The sequence below is a fragment of the Buteo buteo genome, chromosome 2 (genome assembly GCF_964188355.1).
Source record: "Buteo buteo chromosome 2, bButBut1.hap1.1, whole genome shotgun sequence".
Taxonomy (NCBI): domain Eukaryota; kingdom Metazoa; phylum Chordata; class Aves; order Accipitriformes; family Accipitridae; genus Buteo; species Buteo buteo.
The window spans coordinates 66,897,948-66,920,700 of record NC_134172.1 but is presented as its reverse complement, the minus strand read 5'-3'; the positions used below and the strand labels follow the sequence as shown (position 1 = coordinate 66,920,700).

The 22,753-nt window shown below is 45.6% G+C and overlaps 3 protein-coding genes across 3 annotated transcripts in view; all 3 read right to left on the bottom strand.

Annotated features, from left to right (window-relative positions):
• Positions 1–1,215: 1,215 nt before the first annotated feature.
• Positions 1,216–6,117, bottom strand: LOC142045614 (protein FAM83D-B-like). The gene is made up of 4 exons (XM_075059312.1): positions 5,595–6,117; positions 3,552–3,719; positions 2,819–2,943; positions 1,216–2,571 (listed from the first exon to the last, which is right to left on the bottom strand). The coding sequence occupies exons 1-4, from the start codon at positions 6,045–6,047 to the stop codon at positions 2,181–2,183; spliced, it is 1,137 nt and encodes a 378-aa protein (XP_074915413.1). The 5' UTR covers positions 6,048–6,117; the 3' UTR covers positions 1,216–2,180.
• Positions 6,118–6,576: 459 nt separating this feature from the next.
• Positions 6,577–14,518, bottom strand: LOC142045592 (protein FAM83D-like). The gene is made up of 4 exons (XM_075059278.1): positions 14,066–14,518; positions 10,933–11,100; positions 9,915–10,039; positions 6,577–9,549 (listed from the first exon to the last, which is right to left on the bottom strand). The coding sequence occupies exons 1-4, from the start codon at positions 14,516–14,518 to the stop codon at positions 8,595–8,597; spliced, it is 1,701 nt and encodes a 566-aa protein (XP_074915379.1). The 3' UTR covers positions 6,577–8,594.
• An 862-nt stretch (positions 14,519–15,380) lies between these two features.
• Positions 15,381–22,753, bottom strand: part of PPP1R16B (protein phosphatase 1 regulatory subunit 16B) — a 66,240-nt gene continuing 58,867 nt past the window's right edge. Inside the window, exons 10-11 of the mRNA XM_075059267.1 lie at positions 22,194–22,362; positions 15,381–21,584 (exon numbers count right to left, since the gene is read on the bottom strand). Coding sequence (XP_074915368.1) covers positions 21,063–21,584; positions 22,194–22,362 — 691 coding nt within the window. The 3' untranslated portion in view covers positions 15,381–21,062. The remainder of the gene's footprint in view (positions 21,585–22,193; positions 22,363–22,753) is intronic.

Below are 22,753 nucleotides of genomic sequence, written 5' to 3'. Positions count from 1 at the left end.
GGCAGCTGAAGAACTAGAAGGAAAACAATTACAGTAATAGTTAAAAGACCCAGCTGTGCCCTACCACAGGCTTATTACAGCCCATGAAAGTTATTATTGAATCAAATTTAATGTAGACTTTGAGTTAATTAAGCATAGGCTGGAGTAAAAAAAAAACCTAACAGCTAGCTTCTAATAAGTTTAGTAATGCTGTCAAAAACTCATGCTTAAGGGAAAAAAAAATCCCATTTTATATTCTTCTTAATCATTTTCATTAATAACTTGACACGCTAGCAGTGCGGTTGTGGTGATTCACACAGACTGCATTTCACAACGCTGTACCTCCATGGTCACTTGTTATGCTAAGTCTCTAGGTAACCACTTGAAAAAGAGGTTATTCAGTCATAATTAAAGACATTCTTAAAACCCTAGCTATTTATTTCAATGTACTTTTCAGATTAAGTCCACTCTATCAAAAATAAACACAACTCTTATCACAGTATTTTGTATCATTGGTATATTAGCAAGTGCTGAGAAAAAGCCCTACTAACGGCACATGGAAAGAGTTGCCTACTAAAGTAATGAGATGACTAACAAAGTTAAAAATTTGTATTTGAGAAAACATATACAGATATTATTGTGAAAATAAGATTGCACAAACAATATTTTCCATGGATTACAACATTGTATGGTTTTTGTATTTATGGAAAATACACTTAATAAAAATACATACTTCTGGATGAAAGCTAAGACTATATAAACTATTGAACATTCACAGATTAGGAAAGTCAGAACTATTACATTTCCATGAATGTAAGTGCAGAAGAAAAAGGGCGCAGGTTAGTTGTATCCTAATCACTACGTTACTGCATTGTCCATAAAGACCATTTTTGTAAGCTGCACATGTCCAATGTAATGTTATCCTGCTGATGTGGAGCATAGACCCATATGAAATTCCCTAGCTAAGTTTTAACCTTCCCCTTCAAAGCCCAGAACCCACAAGACACTTACACAAGCATATACCCAAGTTTTTTGCAGTAGCAAGAGCCTCAAGAACAACTTGAGAAATGGTGTCCCTTTGCTTTTGCCACAGCTGCCATGGTTGGACTAACAAGACTTTCTGTACTGGCAGGCTGCTGGAATTTCAGTGCTTCAATGTACAACTGTTTGGGGGGATAGTTTATTCATTTAGGGGTTTTTTTTTCCTGTTTGTCTCCAGAAATGAATGGATATATTTTTTAAATCTAGCTTGCGAGAAACCTTAAAAATAAATGGTTCTATTTATGATTTTCATGTTATTGTATGTCTGGTGGAAGTAAGGTTTTTGAGAAATAGCAGCAGCTTCACAGATTTCAGATCTACTCAACTTTTTTCCCATAAGATCAGACAGCAGTAACAACCATAGAGAAACCAAAGAGTATATACAGTCATGCCAAGAAAACGGTCTTATTTGGCTCTGCTACAAACATAATAGGCTCTTAGGAATACTGTTCCTTGCACACATTTATTGCATGATGTCCGACAATCCAAGTATTCTTATAATTAAGAAAGGGTCACTTGGAATTCAGTCACTGCAAGAGCCTTGTTCACCTGACAAGTTAGCTCGTTCTGCTTAGCAGCACAGCTTTGTGTAATGTGACATTTGAGGACTAGTAGCATGGTACTAATCTACTAGTTCCTAGATTAAGGTTACTGCCCTTCAGTTCTGTGTCATGAAACAGTTCGTGGAGAGTTTGTGCAACACAAGACTAAGCTTAGACTGATTTCAGAGCCATACAGCAGTCCTGCTATTCATCTTTGGAAGACGTTTAAGCAATATTCTTTTCTATACCTAGTTTCCTTAAAAAAAAAAAAGTGTTTGAGCAACTGAGCTAAGACATTGCTAACCCATCATCTTAAAACGTGTAAGAATAGGTTGAAAAATGAAAATCTGACAGAATACTAGAAGTCAATAATGACTTTCCAGGTGTTAAAGTGTTTGGGTTTTTTTAAACAAATCTGAGCCTGACAATATCGTAACTGTATCTGTTGATCTGCATTATAGTGGTCTTCAAAAAAACCCACAATTCCAGTATCACTTTCTCTCAGTTCGAGGTTTGTTTCCCAGCTGCTCTTACAAACATACTGTAAGACAGTACTGGACATGGACAGCTGGACGTGGTTCCTGAGGTTCTGCTTCCTGCCCTGAGTCAATGTGCAATTCATCTCTCTATGATCCAGTGTGGCCTCATAACTAGAGAGCCATTCCTCTTAGTCAGTGGAGGAGAGGCATGCATTGCATTATTCGACACATAGACTGCCTCCCTTGCAGCATGCAGCCAGCTTCTCTTCCATTTTAGATTTCCTACAAAAGCTCTAAGATACAAAAACTCCATTCTCAGGAAGTTTTCCCTGGTCAAGTCTCTGGAAGCCACTGTTATCCTGACCAGCTGGTCCAACACTTTATTCTTCTTGCAGCTGGATAACTCTTTGAGGTTGATAGGCTTTGACCGTGCATAAAGAATCCGAAATTCCAGATCAAAGTGTGCAACTGCCGGGCCTGACAGGATCAAAATGTTGCTGCTGTTCAGCTTCCCATCTGTCCACGTAAAACTAGCAAAAGAAGAATGAGAAAATTCTGAGTTGATTCAAAACAAATAGTACACAAAGCATTAACTGAAAATTCTCTTTCCTCACATTTAGTAAAATCATTCTTATAATCCAAATGATGAGCCGTGTGCTCTTTTTAGGACAAACATTACACATAAACTCTGATAAGGAAAGCAGTTTTGCAGCATGGCTGTTTTTCCTTTCCATGTAAAGAAATCATGTTAAGCAACAGAAAGAAATTGGCACTTGCCTGTAGGAGCCTGTTGTCACTCTAATGCCATCAATTAACATGAACTTTTCACGGACTTTTCCAACGATTTTGGCACCCGACCTCGTGTAGTATGTCTTCCCAGTGATATTTCGAATTCTTATCAACTGTTAAAGATACAGCAAACATCATGTGGATTTCAAATTTAAATGATTGCTTTTAAAGGACCAACACAACAATAACTGATCACTGATGAACTAGCAAAGGTTGCTGTGCAGCGGCAAAAGATTCACTCTCTAGGAACCAAATGATAATTTTGTCTTGTTTTAGTAGGCAAAGAGGTGGCATTAAGGGGCAAACCCATAAACTGATTGTGCACAATGTGATTGTAAAAACTCCTGTCGCCTAACCTTGGAGGGAGCCGAACTCCATAGACTCCTGAGAACCTGCCCCTCCATCAGCCTTCAAAGTCTCTGCGAACCTGAGCAACTCCAGTCATGCTTTAGGAAGTGGACATTCCTCTTGCATTTCCTTGAATATTCAATTAGTATTTGTGCTCAGAAAGCACCTGTAACATCCGCTTACAAAGATTTCAGTTTTCCTAATAATTGCCTTCTTATGCAAGAATGGTTAAGTCTTCCAAGAAAGAGCTAGAGCTACATAAACGCCATTTTAAGTTGTGGCAGCAGGCGTAACAGTTTCTTCTTTTGATAGCTCAAAGATTACAGTCATAAGAGGATCAATTCTCTATCCCTAAAAATATGACAAGGCTTACCTTTTCCCGTTCAAGGTCAACTCCCAGATCCTTGCACATTTTTAGAAAGTGGGAAAATGAAGACTGATCTAGAAGGATATAGGCTTTAACTTGCCGCTGGCTACAAGCTTCCAAGAGGTCTTTGAAGATATCGGTATCTGTGAAGGAATCCATAACCAGGGCAATCATCTGCAACAAGTTTCAGAAGAAATCATTAGGCTGTTGCCACAGCATCCCAAGGGAGATGGCACATGAGAAATTTGACTTTCAAATTAAATATTCTCCCCCACACCCCTCCTGTTTTTTTCCCTAGTGGTTATGGAACACAGTAGTCTTCTGTGATAGGGTATGTTCTTCTGTTGTTCACAGGACTGCTGAAACATTTAATAGGCATATAAGAAAGAGAAGAGAAAGGAAAAAATGACTGATTAGAACAAAGTTTGTGAAGAGAGTGGTATTTTGGTAAAGGTGATTACTGAGTACAGTACACTGAGGCACAGGAGACACAATATACATTGCCCCTTCACTGTGATCACTTATTCCTATCCCTGTATAGTTAAATAGAAAAAAGAATGTATTGAATTTATGGACAGAAATTGTTGTTAAAGATTATTTGCCTCAATTTTGTCATCGCTTGACTGATTTATAGAAGATAACATTTAAGATTTTTATTATTGCATTGTAGAATCTCATCTTTTACTAAAATTTCAGCTGCAGACATTGAAGCTTCTTTTGCCAGGATCTGTATCTTATTTGGTTTGATAGGAATGAACAACCTAGCCTGAAAGCCTATTGTGGAAAGACGCTCGGAGTTCATCACTGATTAGCAGCAGTGATAGCTCCTGCATCTACTCAGTAGCACATTGCTCATGGTTTTTAATTAAGATCATACTAAAGCCTTCCCTTTTTTACCACATAACTTCACCTTCCAGAAAAAATTACAGAAATCTGAGCATTTTCTCCTTTCTCCCCACCTGTAGCGCAGTGCCAGGACCTACGAAGGCAGAGGGAAACTTGACACCTCTCTGAAAAAAAAACCTAAGTGAGCTGATAAAAAAAAGTATTTTGCATGAGGAAAAGAAAGGCATTTTGCTGTCAGTTTTCTTCAGTTACATCAGTAACTTTTGGTGTAACAGGAGCACTGAGCTGATTGTGGAAGTGTTTGGGGGTGCTGAGGATATCTCGGAAGAACCAGAACAGTGGCAAAATAAATGTATTGCTTCAGGTTTCTTCCTCACCCTGAGATACGGCAAAAACAGGGGTCTAGTTCTGTGTTAGACAAATTTGGTCTCCGATTCCTAGGCAAGAGGTTTTTTGCCTGCAAACAGATGTCTTTTCCTCAAAAGCATTGCCTGAAGAAAAAGGCGAGCTTATTTCCAAAACTTAAGTTTTCCAGAGCCTTTCAAACTTTTCAAATACAAAGGGAAAGAGTTAAAAAAAAATGAAAATCACCAGTGTTCAACGGGTGATTTTTACAACTCACCTCTCTATTTAAGATAAAAAATGAGTTTTTTCTTCCACTTATTATTCAGATTCTCATGCTATTTCAAGCCAAGATCTGATTACTCGCCCAAGCTCCTTGAGTAAAAAAAACCCTCCCTTGAGAGCCAGCTCCTGCCCTCGCAGATCTTTCCCACGGGCTGAACCCCCAAGGTCTGCTGCCTGCCCGCCGTACGATGTGGAAGCAACGACTACTTAAAGGAGCTGGGAAGGGGCGCCTTTAGGAGGTATCGCTCGCAGGTGCCAACTCCCTGAGCGAGCTTAGCGAGGCCCGGAGAGCACGGACTCGGTTTTCATCAATAGGGGGGAAGAGAGCTGGCCGGTAACGAACCTATTCAAAACATAAGTACAAGAGATGGGGAGGGAGCAATAACCAAACAGCGCAGTAAGCAAAACCGGGAGTTTATTTAAAAGTAAACGAAGGGGGCAGGACGAGGTGGCTCTGGGGAAGCCGTGCGGCAGCGGGGCGGCGGGAGGGCGGCGCGGCGGCAGAGCCCCCTCCGCCCCGACCCCGGGCGCTGCCCGCCGGCGGCGGCGTCGTCGTCGTCGCCGCCGCGCACTCACCTGGCGGGCGGAGCGGATCTGCCGCCGCACCGCCTCCTTGCAGCCGTAGATGCTGTCCCCGCAGCCGGGCTGGAAGTGAGCCTCCACCCGCGTGAGCCCGCGGAAGGCGCCGCTGGCGAAGCCCGGCCAGCCCAGCTCCAGCGCCGGCGGCTCCAGGTCCGAGCGCTCGGGGAAGTAGGTGAGCGAGGAGGCGTCGAGGGAGGCGCCGGGCGAGGGCTCGCCCGCCGGCTCCGGGGCCGCGGCGGGCGGCAGGGCGCCCCGCGCGATGGCCTGCACCTCGGGCTCCGAGAGGAAGGGCGGCAGCTGCTCCCGCCGCAGGAAGGCCCGCAGCGCCTCGGGGCCGCCCGCCACCAGCTCCTCCAGCGCCAGCCGCTGCGCCTCGCTGTACGGCCCGGGCGGCCGCGGCGGCCAGCGCCCGGCGCCCTCCTCCAGGCACTGCGACGGGTTGGCCATGGCGCGGCCCGGCCCGCTCCTGCCCCGCGCCTTTATGGCGGCTCCGCGGGCCGGCCCCACGCGCGGGAGGCTCTTCCACGCCTCCCGCCCGGCCCCGGGGGAGCGGGAGGGAACCGGCGGCGGCGGCGGCGCGAAGGGAGGCCGCCTCGCGGCTGAGGAGCCTCCGCTCCGCCCGTCCCCTCGCAGCCACCGGCAGCGGGGAGGAAAGGGGCGCGGGAGCCGCGTCGCCCACGGGAAAGTCAGGGTCGGCGGAGCCCGGCGGGCTTCCCCCCGCCCGGGGAAGCGTCCGCAGGAAAAGCAACCCTCGAATTAAGCAGGGAGAGTAAGTACAGCCCTCGAGCTGCTCCCCAGCCCCTGATCAAAAGGCTGCTCCCGAGGTTGGAGAGGGCAAAGGCGGCTTCATTACCGGCCGCTCGGCTTACCCGGCGTAGCAGGAAAGCACCAACAGCAGGGGAAGCGCTGCGTTAGTCACCCAGATTCAGAATGCCAAACAAATAGAAAACAAAGCTCAGCAACGATCAGGTGAAAAGCCCCGTGGCAAAAGGAGTTTATTTGTAAACGGTTTCTGGTTCCTGTAAGAGTACCATAACAGCTGCACGGCACAACAAAGTTAAAAAGCGCAGAGAACAAACACGCTGATTGTACATACATTCAAGCGCTGCTGAACACGAGCTCTCAAAAATACAACTCGAGATTGGCTCTGAAGGTGTATCTTGGCTCCCTCTCTGCAACTTGCTTCGCTCCCAGTGTTCCAGCTCCAGGGACCAGGCAAGAAAGTATCTTAGCTTCTTTAAACAAGTGCAGACAGCTTTTTTTTCCCCTCCTCACCTGCACCTCTTTGTACATCTGCCTTACAGCTTTAGGGAAGGAGTGGCTGCTTTGAAATCCAAGCAATAAAAGTAGCTAAGCCTCTTTGTCCATATAGATTTCAGAGGTACAAATGCTAAAGTTGGTAGACTAGCGTTGCTCTCTACACTTAAGTTGCAGCCTTTTGGAGTTTTGGATATTTTTCTGTTTATTCACTCATTCATTGCTGTTTACAGGAATATTCAAGACAACAGCTGAAATGTGCCATCTACTGGACACACGTGCCCATAAATAAGAAGAAAATACATAACCTAGACTCTGATTTGACTTGGCAGAATTCAGAGTCTGGTTGGTCACTAAAAGTACCGGGGTGCAGGCCTAAAGACCAACACTACAGGTCAGAGCTCAGAGAGGGAATCCATACACTTCTCAGATAAGCAATCCAGCAAGCACAGACAGCAAGCACATGGACAGAATATGGCTAACAAATATTCAGGGAATGTCTCTGCAAAGCAACTTAACCTAAGATCCACTTAATATTGAAAGTAGAGTATTTCCAAAAAATAGAGTGGCACTTCAGCTCCTCAAACCAAGTTAGTAGTGGGTAAAGGATAAACAGAGCAGCAAAGAGAATAATTCAGATAGGACGGTCTAAAGAGAAAAATGATTTTTTTTTTTCCACTCGTACAATAATATTAGCAAACATAACCCATAACATTTTGTAGTGCATTTGTCAGTTTAGTTTTCAACAGGGGCTTTGTCACATGCCCTCAGTGATTGTTTTGCCTCTAAGTTCACTCCAAAGAAGGAACCCGTTTACAGGTCTTTTAACAGAAGCAAGATGGTTCAGATGTTCCTAGCCCAAGCCAGAATTGGAAGCTTATTTTACAGCACTAACGCTAACGGTCTTAATTCTGTTTAACAAGTTGCACAAGAGACAAAAGTTCTTTGAAGTCATCCCAAAAGAGAAGTACAGCAGGTATGCTGCAGCAAGACACTGAACTCCAGGTATCACCTCATCTCCCACTCACAAGGACAAAAAACCCCAACACTGCAACAATACGTTCCTATAAATACTCTTACAGGTCCAGTATGTCTAGCATTTAGTTCCACATACTAGACACATTTACATCAGGGCTGTACCTAAAATGGGTATAGTTATTTGGAGTGCTAAGCTGCTACTTCCTGGTCTTGGTTTTAAGAAGATGCTCTTCTGAGGATATGTATATATATTTATTTTTATAAATATATAGATATATGTCTCTACACAAAGGTGTGAGAGGATGATCAAACTGAAGAGCTAGTCAGCTCTATATAAGTTGTTTCTCCTCACGCCAAATATAAAGTAGAAATAAAAGCCAATATTAAAAAAAATAAAATTGAGTATACCTTGACATAAGCTAAATCTCCAAAGGCACTCTGACTCAGATTTTTCCAAGTTTACATAAACTAAAGCCAGAGCATTAGCAATCCTAGAAAGCAATAATAAGTTTACTTTTCAGGTTAAACATGCAGAATGAAAATTAACCTTCACCACTAATGCGTATAAGAGGAACGTGTAAGTAGTTACTGTATAAATAAATACTTTTTTTTTTTTATTGCTTAAATTGCATAGTATAGAACAATGTGGAGAGTGGTGTACACATGTATTAAAAAAGCGCTGGAAGTGGAAGAATCAGCAGGTACAAAGTGACTGCTATTTGAGACTGGAGCTTTTGTGTTCTGCATTCAGTGCAGTAATTATTTATTCAGCGAAAAGAATGAAACGTCCCGGAGGCTGCGCAGGCTGGCACTGATGTCACGCCTCTGTTTTAGATTGCATCTTCCAGTGTATTGGGTCATGTAGTTTTCAGGCACACGTCCCCTCCGGGATAGGATATCAACCATGTGGCTAAGCTTCGACCTGATAGTGGAGTAGTGGAATTGCCTCTCTTTATGTAGTTTTTGGAAATACTCTGCCCTGTGACTGGTAGAATATTCAAAGGACCGGAGAGAAGATAGTGAGCCGGTAGAGCTTGCAAGAGAGCACTGGGATGATGACGAAGACAGTGATCGCAGACTAGAACTTGTTACAGCCGTTCCAGAGAGACAGGATCCTTCTTTTGACAACTTTCTGTGAAGCAGGGGTGTTTCTGTGTACTCCTCTTCCTTTGTCTGTGTCACTGCAGTCTTCAGCAAAACTGAAGTCTGAGTGCCTGTCATTCTAGCAGCGACAGAAGTCTGAGTGCCAGATTCTGCCATTACAGCATTGGTCTGCGTGGCAGCATTACACACAGTCACTACAGGCTTCTCTTCCCATGGGCCAGTTTGAGTCGATGCACTTTTCCGTTCCACTATGGCCTCTTGATCACTGAACCACTCTTCTTCATAGAGGCAAGAATGCCCCAAGTTAAAAGGTTTTCCTCCAGGAGTATCTTCAGCCAGTTCTAGTTCTTTTAACAGTTTCTTTGGAGTACTAGACAATCTGGCAAATTCTGCTCTCAAGTTGCCTTCCACGGTATCTTCTTTAGGAGACTCTATTCTGTTTGCTAGGTGATCAAATATCCCACTGTTCCTGCAGCTGGATGGCCTCTTAGGGCTGATGGGCATTGACTGGGCATAAAGAATCCTGAACTGAAGGTCAAAGTGTTCAACCACTTGACCTGACAGTAGCAGCAAGTTGCTGCTGTTCAGCTTCCCATCAGACCACGTGAAACTATTGAAAACAAACCAAGATTCACAGTTAATCTTCAGAGCATTTCAACACATACAGTTAGAGATAGCAAGACTCAGCTTAGAAGTGCTGTGCATAAAGAAGGTATAAAGTCGACAGACTATTCACTCACTCTTCTCCAGAAAGAGCTCTGTTTAGCTGTAGCCAAGTGCTTTGCTAGCAACAAATTGTGTAAACCAGTTTTCCAAAGCTGTTTCCAGTTTTGTGTTAGTTCCCCTTAGACTCAGCTAGTCCACTTGCCATTGGCATTCATTAATACCAGGCAACAGCAAAGTTGAATACATCCTTCCTGCAGAAACTCCCCCTTTCTATAGCTTCATCAGGCACCAGCAGACCCCAATACTTGCCTGTAGGAGCCTGTTGTCACTCTAATGCCATCAATTAACATGAACTTCTCATGGACTTTTCCAACAATTTTGGCACCTGACCTCATGTAGTACGTGTTCCCTGTGAGAGTTCGAACTCTCATCAGCTGTTTCAGAGAAAGGAAAAAGTAACATCAGATTTAAGTTAACTTCCAAAACATTTTGATTAGCAATTCTACCTAAAAGCAGCTACGGATACTATGGAAGACAGTAATGAAATGAACTTCCTTTCATTGTCTGCATGTGAGTGTTATTAGTTACACAGTGCTAAATTTCTGTTAGATTAGGAGAGTCTGTGGAGAGAACAGCCAGTTCTAATTAATTACTGCTCACAAAGCTAGAAGTGTTTCCCCATCCAGAAGAACTCTCACTGGGGTGAACATAAGCCTGTCCAAGCTGAGCCATAACACAGTCATATCAGCTTATATTCAGAGGAATTGAGTAAATCGCCCGAGTCACATCATCCAAACCCTTTTAAAAGAAAGCAACTATGTATTAGGAAAGAAATGAGGTGTTACCAGAGCTATACCACCCCTGAGCTTCCCATGTTTCTGTTTTCCTTAGCCAGCAGTTCCTTGAGCCAAAAAATAAAGCTACTTAGATCTTGCAAAATGCTTGAAAATGCTTGCTTCCTCAGGACAGGGATCATAGTGCATGCTCCACCCAGCACACCAGGCTGTTGCATAGCATGGCCATAGCTCCTACATACGAGTAGCATAGGGTAGTAGATGTGCCTTTTCTGCATGGTTTTCACCGAGTTTGTGAGCAGTTTCACATGTTGGATTAGAGACCGTACTGAAACCATGTGATATGGAGCCTTGGTCTTCATTAACTGAGAAACATTTCAGAAAATCCCCTTTTATATCAGTTAACAGACAAGATGCTTTAGTCTTTCAAGGGAGTCTGATATTTTACAGAAGGGTATCTTTGATATCCATAACCATAAACTGTACCACAAAAAACCCCTCAAAACCAAACCTCACCCACGTTTAGTACTTACACTTTCCTGCTCAGGACAAACTCCCAAATTCTTGCACATTTCCAAGAAATGGGGTAGAAAGTCCTGGTCAAGAAGAATATAGACAGGGACTTTGCGGTTGTTATAGGCATCCTGAAGGTCACCGAAGATATCAATATCTGTGAAGGAATCCATCACAAGGGCAATCACCTGCAAGAGAAGTCACAACACTTGTTGAAGGGCTTTATTTTACACAAGGCCAGATCATTGCCTTCCCCAGCCGTTTTCTCCTGCTGCTGTCATCAAGGCCAGATGCACGTTTTTTTGTCCTGCTGCGCAGGCCCTAGCAAGTTATAAAAGATTTCTGTATTCCTGCAATGTTTCTGTAAATTCATTGTGCCCTGGAGCGCAAAGTCTAAGCCTGAAGAGGTTTTTGATCACATCTGCTGCTGCTTTTGTTCACTTTCACAGCCTGGTTTCCTACATAACCTCCTGTAATGTGGCCTTTTGGTAACATTGGGGAAGCTATCGCAGCAGAATTGGGAATCCAGACAAGCCATCTCCACTCCTGTCCTCCCAGCGTGGCGTACCTGCTACAGATAGCCACTGCCTGCAGGAGAATTAGCTCAAATGGCCTCCTCACTGTCACAGCTGAAGATCTCACAAACCCCAACTGATTTGTTTGTGTGGTAGGAAGGCAATGCTGTCCCTTGTGAGACAATACACAATAAGTTACCGAGAGATAAACTAGTTCTGTGACAACATATAAACTGAATACACTACTTCCAAACTCTTACTAGAGTTCTCAGTTATTCTGAGTTTCCGTCCCACACCTTCACAAGAAATCCTTTCACTCACTCAAATCAACAGTCCTTACAGAAGGCAAGTCCTAAACCAGGAAGATTTTCTCTCAGTGGGCCAAAGACAAGACAACAGTCCTACATTTATGAACAATCTCTCCAGCTAATTCAGAGCTGCATCGCACACCACTTTGGTGCTAGAATTCTCACCCTTCAAAACCAGGAATACACGTCTGTGCGGGGGACACAAAGGCATAAAGGATTTGGCTTCCTGACTTAGTTTTCTATTCTCTTTCTATTAGACCAGCATCAAGGACAACAGTTATACAACTGCTGTGGGTACCTGGCACCTGCCCTTATCAGGTAGGCAAGGCTTCCACACTGCTGCAACACACCCAAGGCATGTATGCATGTAACAGACCTGCTCTGTGTGTGGCATTGCCCGTACTCAGAGGAAACATTTCCCACAAGAACAGGCTAAGCTTTCTATTCCCACGGGTGCCCTGCTCCCCAAGGGATTGGCTTCACATAGATGAGTTCTTGGGTATAACACACACAGGCATGTTGGTATCTCTACATAAAGTTAGCTTATGCTTGAGCTTCTTACATGTCTCCTGTGCTTTTCTTTACCCAATCACTTGTCTAAGTGCCAAAGGAAGATAAAGAAAAATAAGATGCTTTTGACAAGACCAGATGAGTAAGAAAATAACCCCTGAAAACAAAACAATTCACACTAAACCCCTTGGAAACACTGGTGCCTCCAAATGACTACTCAATTAACAGCACATTTGAGTTCTAATCCCAGAGCTAGCAGCTGAAAAAGGAATACACTTAAACTGAAAATAAGCAAAAGTACAGTTATGTTTGTTTAGAGGAGAGAAAGAAAACCCTTTTCTCTACACTCATCCATTCAGGATAACAGAGGCAAAATAGCAAGCGTCCCCCTTAGTCACTTAAGCTAACCACATTTGAGCAAACTGAGAAGAAACTATTCAACATCTGAAGTTTTCCCATTCCTCACATTAACCCAGAGAACTCGGACATGATTGAGAAATACTGCACAGCATCTGATATTCAGTAAGTTATAGGGGGTCAAAATTTCTCTCCATTGCATGTCCACAAAAGCGCTCCCTGGATCAGGCATGTACATGGCAGCAGCAGGAACAGCTTGCCTGGCTCTTGGCTTGGTGAGAGGGAAGGTGTTTGGCAGGATGCTACAAGCAAGAATGTGACAAACAAGTAGAGCTTTTTGGAGAAACATGTTTTCATGGAGTTTACTCGAGTCACCAGGCTGGTCTCGTCTACCTGATAAGGATGCTTTGAGAACAGAGCTTCCTCTGCCACAGTTTCTGGCCAGAAGCCCATCAGTCATGTCATCCTCAAACTTGCCCTAATCTTCTGTACTCAGAAGGGGGCAGGGACTAAGCTCAACTGCTGATTCAGCCAGCACCTCACACACAGAACCAGGGGTTGCTTCACCTGGCCACCTGAAGAGGAAGCTATACATTTAAATTTCAGCTAAGCCAATTGAATGGCTGCTAACGAGAAGGGTGGTTCCCTCGTGGGGATTACAGTTGGAAGCTATAAACTCAGGTAACATAACGAGTTACAAAGAACAGTTAGAAATTACTACACTGTGTGATTTTTAAGCCATACTCTGCATCAGATCAAAACCATTCACTCCTGTAGGAGGGAAATCCTGCTAAGAGCAGGTCTGCACATTACTTAAGGGCAATTAACAAGACAAAGAAGGGAGATGTAGTCATAGGGTTATCTCCGTAGACAACTGTCTTTTACAATAAAGAGGCCTTTTTTGTGTCATATCCTTTCAGGGACAGTAGGAGGTTTCTGCAAGCGAATCTGGCTTGCAGAGCACATCAGTAAGGAACCTGGAATAGGAAGCCTTCTGCTTTGAGCAAGAGCGAGATCAGCTCGACACCAGCGGGTGGTTTGGCCATGAGCAGCAGCAGCAGTTCTGCACGCAGTGCTGGGGGACGGGGAGCTCTTGGCCCCCCACCGCTGAGGCAACGTAACCGGGAAAGTGAGATTTCACGGGTGTAGCGCACAGATGCCCGCTGCCAGGATGAGTGCCGCTCGTTGTGCATTTACGAGCTTGCCCTCCTAACGAGGCTTTCTTTGCTCGACGGGGCTTTTAAAGCCGCTCGCCCTCGCTTAGCGTCACACGAAGGAGATGCTCACCGACACCGTTGCTGATTTTTGTCCCGGTTCGCAGACCCGCTGGAGAAGGGCCCCGGGGCAGGGCGCTTTCGGGGGGCGCTGCCGGCAGAGCCCGCACCCCCGGCACCCCCCTCCGCCCCGACCCCGGGCGCTGCCCGCCGGCGGCGGCGGCGTCGTCGTCGCCGCCGCGCACTCACCTGGCGGGCGGAGCGGATCTGCCGCCGCACCGCCTCCTTGCAGCCGTAGATGCTGTCCCCGCAGCCGGGCTGGAAGTGAGCCTCCACCCGCGTGAGCCCGCGGAAGGCGCCGCTGGCGAAGCCCGGCCAGCCCAGCTCCAGCGCCGGCGGCTCCAGGTCCGAGCGCTCGGGGAAGTAGGTGAGCGAGGAGGCGTCGAGGGAGGCGCCGGGCGAGGGCTCGCCCGCCGGCTCCGGGGCCGCGGCGGGCGGCAGGGCGCCCCGCGCGATGGCCTGCACCTCGGGCTCCGAGAGGAAGGGCGGCAGCTGCTCCCGCCGCAGGAAGGCCCGCAGCGCCTCGGGGCCGCCCGCCACCAGCTCCTCCAGCGCCAGCCGCTGCGCCTCGCTGTACGGCCCGGGCGGCCGCGGCGGCCAGCGCCCGGCGCCCTCCTCCAGGCACTGCGACGGGTTGGCCATGGCGCGGCCCGGCCGGCGCTCCGCGGCGCTTTTATAGCGGCTTTGAATCCAAACAGGGCCGCGCCGCCGCCGCCAGTGGGGGAGCCGCGCTCCGCCCCGCGCCCCGGTTGGCTGCGGCGAAGGCGGCCCGGCCCCGCCGCTCCGCCCGGCCCCGCTTCAGCCGGGGCGGGCCGAGGGGAAGGAGCGGGGCTGGCCCAGCCGTTCTCCGCAGCCTCGGCGCCAGGGGGCCGCCCGGCCGCCTTAGTGCCCGGCCCCGCAGGCCGCGGGCCCCGGCCCTCCCCTCCGCAGGCTGCGGAGGTCCCCTTGGCTGAGGCGGCCGTTTCCCGCAGCCTGGCCTTCACGCGTGACCCCTTCCTTGCGGCTTCAAGGCCTGACACGGCCCTGCCCCGCGGCCGGCCGCGCCGGGGACCTTGGCCCTCGCTGCAACACGGCCCTGTTCCTCTCACCCGCCGTGTCCTGCTGTCCCGTCAGGCGGGGCTGGGGGGCTGCGGGTGCTTTCGGCTTCGCCCGAATCAACCTCCCCCGCCCGAGAAGGACCCTCTTAATGAAGCGCCTTAACAAAGGCCGGGCCTAGTGCCACGGACATGACGAAATCCAGGAAAGGCAGTTACAGTTTTGGCCTTCCTGCTTGTCCCCATCGCGAATTGCTGCTACCTGCTGGAAAAAAAACCCAAAAGTTACACCTACCCGCTGCCTAGATTTACTCTTCTAGACACTCCCTGGCTGTACGTACAGCTGAGAGAGAGGCAGAGGCATCCAGGTAGAGCCCCAAAATGTAAACCAATTAAATAAAACTCAGTGGCATTTTTGTATTATTAAAAGAAATTTAATGTAATTTTTAAATTAAAAAATTCAATCTCTCTATTAAAGACACTGAGTCAGGTGCTAATACTGTCAGACATACCCTTTTGGCATGAGTTTTACATACAATTTAAGATTTTATGCATTGCTTCAACATGTTAAGAAACCATCTTTTCATACTTACAGTAGCAATAAAGTCAATTCCGTACAATATCAAATATCCTTTTTTTAAAAAAAGTTTTAAATATATTAGACTCTGATTGCCAAAATGCCATTTTATACACAAAGCTGCTAATACAATATACAGTTCTTAGATTATTTTTTCACATAAAATACATTTCATCAAGTTTTATTTGTACATCATTTACTACTGATCGATGGAATTACAAGTTATTGCAGAAGGCTTGCCATCATTTGTTAATATCCTGTACATGCAGCAGTCACACCGAGCTGTACCAGGGTTACCGACACTCCTGTAGTCCATTCTCACACTGCAATCTATAGGCTGAAGACGTAGAGGTGGCAATACTAAGGCTGCATCTGCACTGTTTAAAAACCCGTATCTCCCCTCCAGCTGCGGGTGGAGGTAATTGCATTGTAGGTGTAGGTTTGGGAACGGGTGTCTTGAGCAGAGTCTCCTCTACTACAGCTTCTGCAGTTGAAATATAGCAAAATATTCTAGGTCGTAATTGTGCCATGGCAGATGTTGCCTGAAGAACCCAGCAGTACTCAGATTGTGGGGCGGAACTGAGAAGTCCATTACCAGTTTGGCCAACACAAAAACAGCAGAATAAAGCTGAAGAACAACCAGGGACAAGAAATTCTGTTGTACAGCCACAGGCAAAACAAAACAAAACAGTGTAAATATTAGCTGTGTTCTGTAGTAAGAGGCTAGACTTTGCTGCTACAAGCGTGTTCAGGATTCTGCCTGTAGAGAACTGCTGTAACAAAGGAGGCCAACATGATTTGTTAAATTAGAATGAAGACCCTGTGCATTTCCTTTCTGTGTATTTAGGAAGAAAGAACTGGCGATAGTGAGAGAAACTGAAAGAGCAAATAAAAACTTCAAAATCTGGTATGCTCTGAACTGTTATCCCCTTGCAAAATAGTCTCCAAGTTAAAGGACAGCACTAAATAGTCACCACAAACCTTCCAGAGACTAGTTACCAAGTTACCTTTAGCAAGTATGATAAGGCACAGAAATATCCAGACGTAGGGAGAACACCTTCCAGCAGATGGACAACAGTTCATCTATGGCTCACTGGAGACCAGTGCTGTTGCTTTTTCGGTTAAGATGCTCCTGTTTCATGGTATTGCTGATTTAGTTTCAGCAGAGAAGATTTGGGTAAACAGAGCTCCAAGATTAAAGCAAAAGGACACTAAACAGAAGTTGTAATGCCATTTGGTAGCTTGTAAGTGCTTTCAACCCCACAAAATAAGACCCTGCTCAATAAACTAGAGAATTCCCTGCCTCCACTGAGTATTGCACTGATTCATTATTGCTATTGCCCTGCCATGGTCTTCTTCCCTGCCAGGAGTTCCTCATCCTCATGGTTCCTGAACCACACCTGCAAGGTGGTACAGAATCACATCAGAGTCAGTTCTTCCCAAACTGGGAGGGTTTTAAGATTCTGGAGAACCACAGAAGTGAGATTAAGTGGGCTAAAATCACTCCACTTGGTATGTGAAACACAGATCCAGGTCTGACGTCAAACAGATCCCAGCAATGGTACTTAAGCCCTTATCTAACATTTCAGTGCTGAGACTTTCTTGGTTGAGCTCAGTAAAGCAGAGACTATTTTGAGAGACACTTTTTCCATCTAAAAAAGAGTCTACATGGAAAGTAAAGCTGGTCTCATCAGCCACTTAGTTTGCTAGAAACAGTACAACTTCAGCATACAGGAAGATTTTGCAAGCAGAATGGTTATTCTCATGTGCAGTTCTGCCTACAATAGACCCATCAATACATCCACGTTCTCAAATCTTTGCGTAGTCTGTATGAATAACTACCACCTTTGGCTTACTGCTAACAGAAGTGGGACTCTAATCTGACCTTGAATCTGTACTTAGATGTTTACTGAGCCTAAAACCACAAGAGTATAGCATAAAAAAACCCAAATCTTCCTCTAGTAAGCCAAGTGCTAGATATGCCAGTCACAACATAATTTCTAGTTTCTACAGCTTTTTCACAATTTTAAGATCCAATGAAATAGCCAAGTGCCTTCTGCTATGTACCTTAGAGCTTTCCACTGGGATGGCCTTTAAAACACATAGATATAGAAAACCACTCTTGTTGTAACACTGCTAAATTTTATAATAAAAAGCCCTATTCCTAGAGGTAGGCTCCTACAATGCACATGTAAGAGTATCTATGTGTTTGTTATTGCCCCAAAAGCCTGTTTGTCTCTACAAAACAGTTTACCAGAAGCAGGTTAAATATCCACTTTACAGAATTGCTCATCCCAGACCTAAAACCAACAGCTCTGCATGCAGCATGAACTGCCAGCTCCTTCCCTGAGTATATTCACCAGTGCGCCACAGGCACTGACCATTATATCCCAAATGTCACCAACGCATGAGCATGAATCAATTCTAGGTCACTCTTCAATAGCCTTCGCAAGTCCCACTCTGATGCTACTTCATCCCAAAGCCAGTGGTAGATAAATACTTGCCATGGCTGTGAAACATGGCCTGGAAGATTTATTGATTACTGACTTTCTTGTCTGAATAAGAATTGATTACATTTGATCAGATGCCACAGTGAGCATGTTAGCTTACAGTGATAAAGCCAGAAGAGCTGTATTACAGCCAATTTTACAATTATAACACAAAGTCCAATTAGGGGGATGTTTTGTAATCTAGAATCTGTAATATTTTTTGCCTGATAGCAAATCAATTATTGGTTTGCTCAACATCACAGCTAGAGTGATGAGTTCCTGGAGTTTCACATATAAACAGAGTGAAATACCAATGGACTAAAAGCTGTTTGTCCAAAATGGACTGGCTTCCTACAGTTTTAATGTATTAACAACTCTCAGTGAAAGCACCCCTCAACTACTTAACACTATTGCATTCAACAGTCTCCTTTTCATTTGCTTGGTGTTAGGTAGGACTCAATACACTTGATAACACAAAATTGCTCTGAGAAGGAAAAGGGCCCAACTCCTTCCATGGGAGGGAAGGCATCAGCTGGGCCCGAATTTTGCACCACTTACAACCTAGTGGATAGCGGCACCAAAATTTGTTACACTGAGTCCAGAACTTTTGTTAGGATGGATGTGGAGAGACAGCCCTCACCATCATGGGAGAAAAGAGGCATCTGAAAGAGCATCTCCCCCCGCTCAGTAATTCCCAGGCTACACTTGGTGTTATCCCAGAAGAATCTTCTCAAGATAATCAGAAGACCCACTGTTAACCACACACAGATGCCATGAAGTCTGTCCGGTTACCAAATCATATTCTTTCTACTACACAATGACTTTTAAAATCCCTTGAGCTTAAGTCAAGCACAAGAAGTATTTTCTAGTCTTATACTTAGCATATGCATTTCAATAATGGAGGAAGCTCAACTTCTCTGAATGTTTCAAAACATACAAAGAAATCCCCTGCCTTTAACTGAACTGAGGTTTAAAAAAAAATCAGATCAACTGCTACCATTTTCTAATTTGTTCCTAAAACTGGTGAGGGAAGAGAATTGTATCTTCAGAGTTCAAAAGAGTAAATTGTCAGCCTGGTAATAACCTCACAGGTCCAAAAGTGTTTCCTGCACAGCGTGGTTGTGGTGGTGACACACAGCCACCTCTGCTGCCTCGAGGAGCCGAGAATGAGGAGCCCAGAGCCCTGTATCATAATACATCCAGCCCCAGCGATGAGCTAGATCTGATGGGGAGCAGAGGGTAGCACTTAACAGTGAGTTTCAGCCTCAATCAACTTTTTATAGCCTAGAAAAAAGTAAAGGCTGTCAGGATTCCCATAGGGGGAGCGTACGTGTGAAGTGTAACATTGATGTCTAACAGCCGCCAGCTAAAAGGAAGAGGGATGGAAGCTGCATTTACTGTTGCTTGGCTGAAGCACAACGACATGAGCTGGATTTAATCCAATGATGACTTACGGAGACCCAAACAGGCTTATGTTTTTAGAGTTTGGAATTTAAACTGCCCAAGACGACACATATTCATGCAGGCAAATAGTTGTGTTTGCAATAGCCCCTCTGTGCAGAAAAAGGGTTGAAGATTTACAGTTAGTTCTGTAGATAAAACTTGTTAACTCAACTGCGGCCAGTTCATCAGAGCTCTCACCCATGGGGCATGCACCTTTCACCTTCCCCAGGTATGCAAAGCCTTAACTTGCTAAAAAGCCAGTGCCAAACCCCCAGGTTATACTGCACTAGTGTTTCTCAGGTAGTCTGTCAGAGCTAACATGAACTACACTAAAACACTGGTGTTGGTGTGCCAGCCACTCTAGAGCAGAGAGGCTTTGCTAAGTACTGCATGGCACTAGGTGACTCCCTTATACATAGAGGCATTTAAGTCTTCTTCTGACAGCTGCTAACCACTGCTGATGATTTCAGCATGGGAGCTGGAAAACAGACAAAGAAAATCTCCTGCCCTGCTGCAATGTTCAACTACAAAAGCAATGATTTAACAGTTATTTATCAGCCAAAAACTTCAGGTTAACACAAGTGTTGTAACATCTAGGGAGATTAGAAACACTTTCATGGCATTTCTAGATTAGTGTTAGCAAGCCTTTCCTCCTCAGCCCTCCCGAGCCCTGTGGTTCTGGAAATCCAGAAAAAATCAGAATGCAAAGCATACTGCCCATAGTATCTGTGTTGAGCGTACAGAGTAAACAAACAGAATCAATAGGAAAGTGAGATCAGCAAAAGTCTTTTCAGTTTTAACAAATTAAGAGTCTAAATAGTACAAATAAGTTTTTTAAATTACTTATCCCAATATAGACCTTTGTCAGTATTTTATTGCAGTAAAATCCTATTGCCAGGGCCCCTTATTGCAACATCAGTTTTAAAGCCTATTGAGTGAAGCCTGTTCCAGGAAAAGTTCTGCTTCAAACCTAGTAGCAGTCTGCAGTGATGAGTTTACATGAGCAGAATAGGACCCAACCAGTGGACAGTTTTTGATGGTGAGCTGTCACTGCAAGGAGATAACACCTTGCAAACTTCCTAAAGCAAGTGCAGCATCTATGCTTGCTTGTTGCTCAGGCCCTGTAAATGCTGGATCCAGCTGTACGGAAAACAGCTCTGTCCACTCTTGCAAACCCTGTGTGGGGGTTGATCTCCCCTCCAGGATATATGCATCACTCAAGAGTGAAAATTCAGGTCTGAACTGTCACCTTCCAGAAGCTTGGTGACTTACAGCAAGAGGCTCAGATGCAAAGATTTTAATTCAGATCCTTTCTTTGTTCCAAGGCATCTCATGACTTCCCAAGGACAGGGAGGCAGTGCACCATTCCTTCTTCCCCAGGGAGCAAGACTAGGGTGACTTTTTTTACATCATATTGATGCGCACCCCTTCCTCTCCTAAGAGCCTTGCTCCACCTGTATTACTCATTCAACTGCAATGGAAGCAATTGGCAGGGTAAAGTACAATTCAAGATGAACGAGGCCACCACAGTCAGGATGTCCATAACCAAACTCTCCCTTTGGAATGCAAACAACCTGGCTGCTGCAATAGATCCAACCAGCCCACCCACGACTTTTTTCCTCTGGGGTGAGAAACGGATGAGACTAGGAAATTCTGCAGCACCCATGCACCTTCTCTTCCATTTCCTCCATGGGAGCTTTGAATTTCAAGAGGGGTGGATCACCACTGGACACTGTGTAATACACTGAGGTCCCATTGGAGCTGTAGGGAGAAGTCCTGGATCCGATTAGATGCGACTTGGCCTCACCCCCATTCTCAGCAACTCCTCCCACGCCACTGCCGAAGTGGGTGCTGAGGAAAGGGTGATTGAGGAGTTTGGCTGCAGCCCGCTGCCGCTTAAGTTCGGAGAGCGTTTGATGGTTGTGCTCCTTGTAGGTACCCCAGAACTGCTGTGTGTCAGGGAGCCCAGGGTTGCCATAGGGCAGCATGTGGCCTGGGTTACTGTCAGGGTCAGCATGCATACTCCAAATGTCCCCGTTGGAAAAGGTGTACTGGTAAGTGCTGGCAGATGCCATGAGTCCATTCTGGAGGGGGATTTCAGAGTCACACTGGGTGCTTTTGTTTGCTAACTCCGGAAGGAGGGAAGAGTTCTCCAGCACCGAATTCTGTAACAAGAAGACATGAAAGAAGAGCATCTTCCCCCATCCCTCATAGCACGGTTCATCCCTGTGACAACTTTCTAAGCCTGCTCACACTCCGCCTTTCCACTAGAGAGGTACTACAGCACAAACATTGAATTCACCCACTAACAGGACCCTGTAATGCTGTGAGCCCCAACCAGGAGCTGGTTGCCAACCAGGGACATGGAATGTTAACTCAGAAGGAGTTAAAAAAAAGATAGATAAGCATATTAATATAACGTGACAATAACTGAATTAAAAACAAATAACTGCAAAGCAAGATTACAATTCTTTTGTGTTTACCAGTTTGCTAGCAGTAGAGAGAAATGTACATGCTATTTTTTTCTGAACTTCCTGGTTCAGAAATAGGGCATTATCTCAAAACTATTTATGCAGCTGTAAATCCGAAACAGTCCTTCCACTTGAGTGGGATATCCCAGTTTCTGCCAAATGAGAATTGGGTCTTTTGCTTACATCTGATGGAGGAGGTTTACAAATTTTTCAGCCGCCTTCCATCCCAGGGCACCCATTGCTATTGAACCTGCGCTACCAGCCCTCCTCGGTGACTCCCATAATAGAGAAGAGATTCCTTACGGGGTCTGTATTCTCCTGGTCAGACCGAGTCTCCCCAATTTCTCCAATGAGACCCGAGTTTCTTCCTTCTTCTGCTGCCCCCAGTTGCTGCCAGACAATGGCCTCTTTCTCGCACTCCTTCCTGTAAAGGTTTGTTCGGTCCGAAAGGCTGGCCCTCCTCACCACCTTCCTGTTAGACAGGGAGAAGGGGCATCGAAGCTGCGAGCATGACACGACATTTCCTCTTACCCTGTAGCTCTTTACACCTCCTCCTTGTGCTTCACAGCCTCTCCCCGCTGGAATGGAACGCAAATTTTGCTTCCTGGCACCCACGCAAAGCAAAGGCACTAGTGTGGCTATTAAAGGTGGGAGGAATTTTAAGGACTCTAAAAGTAGTACTGCAAATCTGTGTTAGATCTCATACAGCGCACCTAATGGAACTACTCTGCAACCAGTGGAGTAAATATAGAGGGAAACAGCCCACAGGCTGTTTAGGAAGTTTTGTGGTCTGCAGGACTGCTTTGGTGTCTAGTAAACATCTTATAAAGACCTGTGCAAACTGTGTCTGAGCACAGTATCTT